The sequence below is a fragment of the Propithecus coquereli genome, unplaced genomic scaffold (assembly GCF_000956105.1).
Source record: "Propithecus coquereli isolate 6110/MARCELLA unplaced genomic scaffold, Pcoq_1.0 Scaffold5, whole genome shotgun sequence".
NCBI lineage: Eukaryota > Metazoa > Chordata > Mammalia > Primates > Indriidae > Propithecus > Propithecus coquereli.
Window position 1 is genome coordinate 15,018,810 of NW_012150840.1, and position 11,049 is coordinate 15,029,858.

General features: G+C 42.9%; 1 protein-coding gene across 1 annotated transcript in view; it reads left to right on the forward strand.

Moving 5' to 3' along the window:
• The window catches only part of EIF2B2 (eukaryotic translation initiation factor 2B, subunit 2 beta, 39kDa), a 6,956-nt gene extending 1,686 nt beyond the window's left edge, over positions 1 to 5,270 (forward strand). The window contains exons 4-8 of the mRNA XM_012656264.1: positions 644 to 807; positions 1,455 to 1,550; positions 2,170 to 2,307; positions 3,376 to 3,442; positions 4,712 to 5,270. Of these exons, the coding sequence (XP_012511718.1) occupies positions 644 to 807; positions 1,455 to 1,550; positions 2,170 to 2,307; positions 3,376 to 3,442; positions 4,712 to 4,869 (623 nt within the window). The 3' untranslated portion in view covers positions 4,870 to 5,270. The remainder of the gene's footprint in view (positions 1 to 643; positions 808 to 1,454; positions 1,551 to 2,169; positions 2,308 to 3,375; positions 3,443 to 4,711) is intronic.
• Positions 5,271 to 11,049: the final 5,779 nt, after the last annotated feature.

An 11,049-nucleotide genomic window follows, 5' to 3' on the forward strand; every position in this document is an offset into this window, starting at 1 on the left:
AGGCAGAAGCATTGCTTGAGCCCAGGAGTTTGAGGTTGCTGTGAGCTAGGCTGATACCACGACAGCCACTCAAGCCTGGGCAACAAAGAGAGACTCTACTAAAAAAAATAGAAAGAAATTAGCTGGACAACTAAAAACATATATATATATAAAAATTAGCCGGACATGGTGGCGCATGCCTGTAGTCCCAACTACTTGGGAGGCTGAGGCAGAAGGATTGCTTGAGCCAAGGCGTTTGAGGTTGCTGTGAGCTAGGCTGACGCCACGGCACTCTAGCCTGGGCAACAGAGTGAGACTCTGTCCTAAAAATATATATATATATATAAAAATTAGCCGGACATGGTGGCGCATGCCTGTAGTCCCAGCTACTTGGGAGGTTGAGGCAGAAGCATTGCTTGAGCCCAGGAGTTTGAGGTTGCTGTGAGCTAGGCTGATACCACGACAGCCACTCAAGCCTGGGCAACAAAGAGAGACTGTCTTAAAAAAAAAAAAAAAAAATTGTGACATTTCATTTAAACATATTAACCCTGTGATACCAGGATCTGCTAAGTAGCCAGTGTATGTGAAGGGCAGACATCTTGTCATGTCTTTTTGTGATGTAGCATGGCAGTTTCATATTTTCCTTGCAAAACTGTTCTTATAGAAGGGACAACTGAGAACATTGCAGCCCAGGCTCTGGAGCACATCCACTCCAACGAGGTGATCATGACCATTGGCTTCTCCAGAACAGTAGAGGCCTTCCTCAAAGAGGCTGCCCGAAAGAGGAAATTCCATGTCATTGTGGCAGAGTGTGCTCCTTTCTGCCAGGTAGGGGGACTGCTGGAATTGCTAAGAAAAATGAAAAATGAAGAGGGAATAAAGGAGAGATGGGTGAGGTCCATGCCAACTTTGAATTGATAAGCAAGACATTGAGAAGATAAAATAAAACATTAAGGGAATTTTCAAGTTGTTCATTCCGTGAACATTCTTAAACAGTGTTTAAGAAAGTTGTGTGAACTGCTGAGTCCAAAGAAAAATAAATATTTGTTCTTTTAGAAATCAAAATAGGGTAAGTTTCCTTGAAGATGGCTGATGCTTGATCTGCTCTCACTTAATCCTTAAGGTCTCAAAAAGGAAATAATAGGTCTCATAAAGGAAATATGGAAGGATGCTGGATGTTGTAAAATACTGAGCCAGCTGTTGTCTTGTCAGCTATGCTTGATTACACAAGCAAGTTGTATTTCCAGTTTTGTGGCTGCTCTAGAGCTACTGTGGAGTATTATACATTTATTAGCTTCCCTTGGGCTTCCCTGAAGCCTACCAGAGCTACCATAGGCAGAAAAATCAGTCATCGGTTGGAAATTGTGTACTGGATATGCCCGTATCACAGAATTCCCCAGATCCAGTTAATTTGAGAGCTCTTTTCACTGTCTCTCACTCTTTCTCCTAGCATCCGCCTTTTTCTCCTATTGCAGGGTCATGAAATGGCCGTCAATTTGTCCAAAGCAGGTATTGAGACAACTGTCATGACCGATGCTGCCATTTTTGCTGTTATGTCAAGAGTCAACAAGGTGGGTATATTTGGAGGTTTGTTGAATTCATGAAGGTTATACTTCTAAAATAATGTATTTTATCTCCTCCTGTAATATCCTTGGTAAGAGAAGAGTTTCTAGCACCTTTTGAAGGTGCTAGTTTCTAGCACCTTATTTAGGCCTTTTTAATCTGTTAATTTCTTTTCCCTTTATCTGCATCACTGTTCCTCACTTGGAGTAGCCTCTAAATTTGATTAAAGCATTGAAAAGAATAATGTAGAACTAAGCCAAGAGTGTCAGCTGCTAGGGCTTGGCTTTGGAGCTCCTGCCTTATGCTCCAAGACCTTGGCAATGGTAGATGGTGAGTGAAAAAGGCTCCTGGCTTCTCAGAAGCTATGGCATGTCAGTTTCCAAAAAATATGGGGCTAAGAACAGTAGGTTTTGCAGTTTCTTATTCCATTTTACATTCATTCTTTTCTGGGGAACCCACTTTTAAGCTAGAACTTGTACTGAGCCTAGGATCCCTTTTCCTCTACTGTTCTGTGATACCTCACGATGCCAGGTCTAAGGCCTGAGCATTCAGCCTCTCTCTTGTGGTCATTGACCCTTTTAAGGCTTTACCCCCAGGGTGGCTCACATTTTTCTTCCTGTTCCAAAGGTGATCATTGGCACAAAGACCATCCTGGCTAATGGTGCCCTAAGAGCTGTGACAGGAACTCACACTCTGGCACTGGCAGCGAAACACCATTCCACCCCACTCATCGTCTGTGCACCTATGTTCAAGCTCTCCCCACAGGTATGTCTGTCTCTAGCTAGTAGCCAACAGAGAGAAGGAAACCAAAGTGTAGGCTTGAACTCCGGGCCTTCAACCTACTTACTCACTCTGGGGCATTTGCTCAATGGATTAGACTCAGCAAAGGCTGGAAAGAGCCAGAGAAGTCTTGGTCCAGGAAAAACAATTGATAGTTATAATCTGCCAGCTTTAGGAAGTCAAAATTATGTCAGGACAATACTTAGATGGAAAAGGCCCTTTGCTTACAATTGCTACCACTCCCCGTCACCTTGACCGGTTTTGAAAATGCCCAGCAGGTTGAAACTAGCATCGTGGAATCAGTTTTATTTGTCATTGTTCCAGGGCCTGTCCTCTGTAGGCTAAATATACAAGCAGTTACTAAGTGAAGAGCCATTTCATCAGTGATAGAAGCTTTGAAAACATCAACCTATTTGTATGTCTTTATTTTTTTAATATAAAGTGAAATTCACATAACAATTAACCACTTTAAGATGTACAATTCAGTGGTGTTTAGTCCATTAACAGATTGTGCAACCACCACCCTCTAGTTTCAAAACTTTCTCGTCATCCCAGGAAAACACCCTGTACCCATTGGGTAATCACTCCTAATTCCCGCTTCTCCCCATCTCCTGGTAACCACTAATCTACTTCCTGTCTCTGTGGATTTGCCTGTTTTGGATATTTTGTATAAAAGGAATCATACAATATGTGACATTTTGTGTCTGACACTTTCACTTAGCATGATGTTTTCAAGGTTCATCCATGATGTAACATGGGCCAGAGTGTCCTTTCTCTTTAAGGCTGAATAATAATATTCCATAATGTGAATTTACCACGATTTGTCCATTCATCTATTGATGGGCTTTGGGTCGATTCTATGTTTTGGCTTTTGTGAATAATGCTGCTATAAGCATTTGTGTACAAGTGTTCTGTGTGGACCTACGTTTTCATTGCCCTTGGGTACATACCTATGAGTGGAATTGCTGGATCTCTGTTTTTTAAAACTTTTTTTCTTATGATTTTCTAGCATGTTTATTGAAAAAAACAAACAAAAACTTTTTTCTTTTCTAGTTCCCCAATGAAGAAGATTCATTTCATAAGTTTGTGGCTCCTGAAGAAGTCCTGCCTTTCACAGAAGGTACAGAAGTTGCATGTGCATGTGCTTGTGTGTGTGCTGTGTATGTATCTTGGGATTTTGTGCATGCGTGTGTTTTGGTCTTTTTGTTGTTTTGGTGGTCAGTAGGATTGAATGCTGTCAGGGTGTGTTGTTTTTTTTTATCATACTTCTTGTGGGGACTGTTTTCTTTAGCAGGTTAAAGTGCTTGGGGACCTATTTGGTCCATGTTAATTTGTTATGAGACTAATACATTTTAGCTGAGTTACTGGGGCCGTGGAGGGTTGGATCACCCAGCATTGACTAGGTTTGGCTTTGCGCGTTATATGAGTTACCGGCAGTAACCAAGTGGGAAAACGTACCTGTTTTCAGTTGCTATAGGGAGTCACTTTGGTGAACTGACTGGCAAAGGAAGCAGGCTCTGAAATGTTCTTACTTAGAAGACTCGCCTGTAGCCTGGATCCCCTTGGGCATTGGGGGTCCTTTTCTCTGGCTTCTGAAGACAGCAGCTCTGCTCGATGAGCCTGCTGCCTTCTCAGCAGTCAAGCTGGCCTCACCCTCTGAGAGCAGAGCACCGTGCTTGGGATCCTAATTCTTCTTGGAAGTTGAATGACTTCATCCCTTTATTTAGACGTTCATTGTTCAAGAAATAGTTATTGAGCACCCAATATGTATCCAGCATTATCCTAGGCACAGGAATGTAACAATAAACAAAGCAGGTAAGGCCCTGCTCCCACAGAGCTTACATCCTGTGGAAGACAGACAAGAAAATGTCAGATGTGGGGTGTTTTAGGAAGAAATCGAGTAAGGGTAATGTGATAGAAGGTGGCTAAGGGGACTAACTAAGGTTGGGGAAGGGCCTTAATGAGATGACATTTCAGCTGAGTCTTGAATGAGTAGAGCCCACCACGTGAAGATCAGGGAGAGCTTTCCAGGCACTGGTGCAAGGGCCTGAGGTGGGTACGTGCCTAGCCAGTTGGAAAAAGTTGGTCATGTGGCTGGAAAGTGGGAATGGTACAAATTATAATTATTGTGGTGTGGCAGGGAGGAGCTAGATCTTGAAGCTTGAGTCCCAAGTTTGAATTTTATTCTAAGGGCTATGCAGAGGCATTGCAGAGTTTTAATCAGGGAGTATCGTGATCTGGAGTCATCTCTTGTGGTTTGCATTTCACCACAGCTTCCCTGCCATGGGTAGCTGGTATTCCTGCATTATTGAGCCTAGAATCCGTATGCTGCTTAAATATTAGAGTGGGAGCCTCAGTTTCATCTTTAGCACATCTGCTTGCCTTTCAGGGGACATTCTGGAGAAGGTCAGCGTTCATTGCCCTGTGTTTGACTACGTCCCCCCAGAGCTCATCACCCTGTTTATCTCCAACATTGGTGGGAACGCACCTTCCTACATCTATCGTCTGATGAGCGAGCTCTACCATCCTGATGACCATGTCCTATGACTAACACTCATCCTAAGCAGAAGTCGCCTAGGCAGACCCAGGATGGAGAGGAGACTTCAGTGCTGCTGCTGAAACACATCCTCCTTGCAGCGGCGGAGTGAACAGGAGTCAACCTGAAAAAAGCCTTGATACTGTTGCCTGCCTTTTTAGTCATCCTGTAACAAGGGCACACATCCAGGACTGTTTCTTGCCTTTCAGGTCTTAACAGAGCAGCAGGGCTTAACCTATTGATTTTGGAGCCTCTTAGTGACTGGGTTGCGTCTGTTTCAGGAACTTAAACTTTATGGTTCAGTGGTGTGTTAAACATAACACTGAATACCTTGCTGGGATACAGATTTGTGCTCAGAAATGGCTACCACACCTCTTCCTAGGCTGTGCCAATAAAAGCTACTTGAAGGTTCCTGAGTTGGTTTATTTATTGTCCTGCTCTGATCGAACTGCTTGAAACAGCAGCAGCAGAGCCCTTTTCATGTTTTCACAGAGGGCTGTAATTAGAGAGAAAAGTCTAAAACGTAGAAGTACAAGTGAAAGTATTTACAGTTTCCTTTATAATTCACTGGGAATGGCCCCAAACAACTTATTAGTCTGAGAGAGTGGTTCCAAAACCTCTGCGAGGCAGAATCACCTGGGAGCTTAAAAAAATACATAATCTTGGGCTTCATCTCGTACTTACTGCATCTGATCTCTGGGGTAGCACCTGGGAATCTGTTTAAAGCTCCCCGGAAAAAGATTCTCTCATGTACTGTCTATAGGACCATAAATTGGTACAACTTATTATATTAGAAGGTTTGGAACCTGCAACTTCTAGAATTATTTGTACAAGCACACAAAGATTTATACAACAATGTTCAGTGTAGCAGTTGTAATGTCACTGCCTAAGTGTCCAGCAATAGGAGAAAGGTTAAATAAGTATGACGTTTACACTGTGGAACATTATGTAGACAAGGCAACAGAAGTTTTAAAAGGGTAGCTTGAGGGCAGTGTCCGGATCGAAGATTTTGGCTGGTTCACCCTGCATTTAATATGAATTATTTCCCAATATTTAAAAATCTATACATATTAAAAAATCAGATTTCTTGCTTTTCTTAAAAACTCCGATTTGGCAATTCTGGGCCCACATTCCCAAGTGGCAGTAGTTGGCTGTAGTTGGGTAGCATCTGATTCCATCAGATGGAAAAAGTCCAGTTTTCTACAGTTCCTACCAGATCCATTTAACATGTTTATATTATCTGCCTATCCCCTACAGGCATTTGAATTGTGACCCTTGTGTTAAAGGAATGGGATAGATTTGTAAGGAGGTCCATTTTATATTCTGTTGGTTAAAAACAAGCTGGGAAAAACAAGCTGTAGAGCAATATGCGTAATGTGACACTTATTTCATTAAATGTAGTGCGGGGGGTGGGGGGGAGTTTAAGAGTATAACACCAAACAGTGGCAAGCAGGAGACATCTAGTTTTGCTACATCTATATATTGTTTCTTTTCTTAATATGTATTACTTCAGTAATTTATAGTTTTTACCTAAAAAGTGTGCCCAGCTGGGCCAGATGATCTGCCATGTTCAGGAACTAGTGGGCCAAAGCAGAGGAACCCGGGCCGTCTGTCACAAGGGCTGGCCTCCCTCTTGAGACAGTGTCTGTCGGGCAGAGAGGGTGCAAGGGGTCTGCACGTGTAACACAAGCACCTGAGCGGTTTAACAGGTGATTTGATAACCACTCTGGTAAACACTGGTCAGAGGCAGGTTTTCAAGGAAAGGCCTCTACTCTTTGCTACCTATTTTAGATTTTTTTGCCTTAGGTCTCTTGTCTTCCTGAGGGAAAAACAAGACTGAAGAGATTCAGAATTTTAGACTGCCCTAAAAGCTGTATGACTCAGAAGAGCCTGACTCACTCAGGCCTCAGTCTGTCGAGTATTTCTTAAAGCTTCTAAGACCCCATGCTTTCTCAGTGAAGTGGCTTGTAGCTACCAATTACGAGCAATCGTCTTCTCTGAAGGCACCAATTCTAACAGCAATTCGCTTGGGTAAAATTGTGTGGTTTGGAGGAAGAGCAGCAGTGAAGCAAGGAACTTAGATCTGTTCTTGGCTCCAAAAATGCTTTATGATACTTGTCCTTTGTGCATCTTAGTCTCTGTGTCTAAAATTAGCACCAGCACCCTTCCCAGGCATAACTGTGATAGCTGAAGGTTAGAAGGGTAGAAGCTTTGTCTCTGGTCAACTCTTACCCTGCCTAGAACAGAAGAACTGCAGGAATGCATACTCTTCAGAATCTTTATGACCTCGAATAAGAAAAACCCACGAAAGCTCATCTTCCTATTTCCCTCTCTCTCTCTTTCCCTATTTGAAGAGGGCTGAATATTGGGAAGAGAACTTGAACTAAACAGGGTGAGACTGAGGAGTTTCCTGCCGACTCACTACCTATCAGCCTGTTTGTGCCCCCCTCCCACCCGCAGCTTGGAGAAGAATGAGGATTCCAGGGATGTGAAAGTCTTCCTAAATATGCTAAATAAACCAAGTCAGATAACTTAATGCCGTTTGTAAGGACACTTTTTCCCACGGTTTCTATCTTCCAGTTTGGGCAAAGGGCAGGAAAGGCACAGTTCTTGGAACTCAAATCAGGAACAGGAATGCCTAATTTAGCCTCAGAAGAGAAGTCTTTGAAAAATACTCTACCAAGAAAAACGGAAGTGTAAAGTGATACCTCAAAGAAATCAATGTGGGTACCCGTAGGATCCTGTTTCACAGATGTGCTTCAAAACTATTTTGCAAAGCAATCTGTTGCATCTGTGTTTGGGTCAACAAAGGCTGCTAGTCTACCAGTTCCGTCATGGAACTACGTGACTAATGCTGCATACGTAGAACTCAGTACATCAGAACTGCTTTGCTGTAATGATAGTACCAGATGGCGATGTGATTATTGTAAAGGCCCCATACCTACCCACCTATCCTTGCAAAAACTCCCTCTGCAGACATGCACCTAGCTGACACAAAAGAGCTATTTTGAAATGTGGTTTGGAAGTGTTTTATGTCTGGCCTACTTTGCACTGAATTATTCTTTCATTCACCAAACAGCTGTTCCAGGATATGGCGCAACAGCAAGGCAATTATTAATAAAGAGCTATAGTCTAAGCTTCCGATCTCTTTGCATCACCCACACAATGGAGGGCAGCCGTTGAGCCTAACTGCTCTTGAACCAGTGATTGCTTGATGTATTAAATACTATGCTGACGAGAAGGATCCTTCCGATAGTGTTTTTCGGGCATGTTACATTTAGAATTAAGACTTGCCTAGAGGCTGGGCGCGGTGGCTCACGCCTGTAATCCTAGCACTCTGGGAGGCCGAGGCGGGCGGATTGTTTGAGCTCAGGAGTTTGAGATCAGCCTGAGCAAGAGCGAGACCCCGTCTTTACTATAAATAGAAAAAATTAGCAAGTCAACTAAAAATAGAAATAAAAATTTAGCCAGGTGTGGTGGCTTGCGCCTGTAGTCCCAGCTACTCGGGAGGCTGAGGCAGGAGGATGGCTTGAGCCCAGGAGTTTGAGGTTGCTGTGAGCCAGGCTGACGCCACGGCACTCACTCTAGCCTGGGCAACAAAAGCAAGACTCTGTCTCCAAAAAAAAAAAAGACTTGCCTAGAGAAGAAAGAAGCTACTTAGTGGTGAAAAACCAAAAACGTGACAAGATTCCTAAAATTCATAATTTGTATGTAAAATTCTATAGTTAACTAATATGAAAGAGAGGTAATGCAATGTCAAATAATGATAAACTACTCACAGCAGTAGCTAACTCCAAACAATCTTGTTTTGGTTGGTTCGTTTGGATCATCATGAGACATTTCTTGTCTTTGAAGTACACAAGAGCAAGAGTGAGGCAGCGCTGGCCAGACCCGGCAACTTCAGGCTGCTGCTGGAGTCACGCTAGCTTGCTGGCTCCACGGATTCCAACGTGCAAGACACTCAGATTCCTGCAAGCTTTGATCAGGTTGTCTGAACTTCTGGATAAGACTGAGTGCTCTGTAGCAGATGGGCATGGGGTGAAAATGACCCAAGGGTTTAAACAATCATAAACCATATGATAACCTCTTTTTTCTTTACAGCTTCCACCATTTCTGACATAATACATTTAAAAGGGACTCACTGAACATTTGCTGAATGATGAATAAATAGACGGATGGAAGGAAGAAGGAAAGAGGGCTTATTTCCTACAGTATTTTGGTTTCCCAGACTTCCTTCTTGTCCCCTCTTCTGGCCCTCCCTTTTTGCTGTCTCGCTGTTGATGGGCAACTTCAGCTGAGAGAGGGGAAAATAGGCCTGGTGTATAGTGGCCAGCATCCCGGTCAGTTCTGCTTGTGAGCCTGCTTTTGTAAAGGGCTTTGGTGGAATGGGTGGTTCTCCGGTGGAAACAGGTAGTGAGAGTCTGGTTCTGGGGCCAGAAACTGCTCTCTTCACTCAGATGTGCAGCCACTGGCTCCCAGCTGAAGCTTCAGCTGCACCGGCTCGTCCGGGTTCTCTGGGACTCATGAGCTGCATCTGGGTTCTCACTTGGCATGGCTTCCTCAGCCCCCTGCACGTCTCTGGAACTTGGTCTTGGGCCCAGTCCTGCTCTCCCCATTGGGCTTGCCTTGGTTTTTTCACTGTCTGTTATGCCCAGATGCCAGCTGTTCATTTGTATCTGACTTCTCTTTGCTAGAACCCTCCATCCTCACTGCTCATGGAGTTCCAGATCTCCTGCGAGGTTCTGGACCTTGCCTGAGCCCCTCCTGCTCTCCCTTGCATTCCAGCCTACACTCTGTGCTTTGCCCTGAGCTCTTCTGGTCCCACCTCCTATCGCCCTCTGTAGTCTTAACTCCGACTGGGACTATTACCTCTTCTCCCGATAATCAAGAGCTAGCTGTGACTAGCTGTGACTCAGTGATCCCTAAGCCTAGAGGAAGTCACCATATTCTATCATCAGTTTCCTTGTCTCTTTCTCTTTTTTTTTTAAAGCGTGAAATGAAGTTTGTTGAGGAAGGACAAGATAGGTTTACAGAGCAAGAACAAGATACAGGTTTACATAAGAGCAAGATAGGTTTGACATAGAACGATGCCCCTCTGTTGAAATAAAACGGGCCAGTTTCCTTGTCTCTCTTCCTGACTAAAGCTAAGTCTCTTGAAAATAGAGACAGCCATACGCACCTTCATTTCTCAATAAGATTTTGATGAACGTTACCAAAAAAAGGAACTCTTAAGAATGGCTGCATTTCACATCTCATCTCTCAAGTTTTACTATGATGTTACTACAGCCTCCACTGACCAGAATCTAATAAAGTTGAACCACCAAGTTTATGAACTAATGAATTCCTAAGAAATTAAAAATAGATTATAAGGGACAGCATGGGGTGCACGGGGGGGTGGGTGTGCAATTTGAAGTCACACAGACCTGGGCGTGAATCCTGGCTCTCACAGCTGGGTCCTCAGCAAACCCATTAACATCTCTGAGCCTCAGTAGTTTTACTATAAAAAAGGGATACCAGTTTCCTCAGAGGATTGTTGTAAAGATTACAAATAATGTAGCCAAAGCACTGGGTATATAGTAAGCCCTTAAAAATAACTATTATTCTTCTTGTTAGTGAAGCAAGAAAACTTGGATACTACTCTCAGGTTTATCACTTACTAGCTGTGTGATCTTAGACAAATCACTTCATATTTTTCAGCCTTAGTTTTCCCCTTTGTAAAATGGGAAAAAAATACCATCATATCTTATGGGTTGTCAAGAAATTCAAATAAGACAGGGTATGTGAAAAATTATTTTGTGAACCTTAAAATACCATATAGATGTTAATGATTACTATCATGTATTAGAAAATTAAATGTAAATTAAAAGACATTAAAATATCTTTGTTCTTATGGACCCTGAGTGAAAAACAAAACAAAGCAAAATAAAACCCTGACAGGCGATAAAAGTAATCTATTAGACATTTTTTGCCTAATAGGTTGTTTTTATGCTGATGCATGCTACGGACCTTATAAATTATTACAATAGGATAATTATCTCTTACATTGCTTAAGTCAGTCTAGGCAGGAAGACCAGTTACATAATTTATGGAGAACTTTTTCTAATCCTCTCCATTCTCAAGAAAACAGTAGTTTGGGATTATATAGAGCCAGACCTTCTGAAATCGCACCCCATCATCCTAATAAGAGGTAT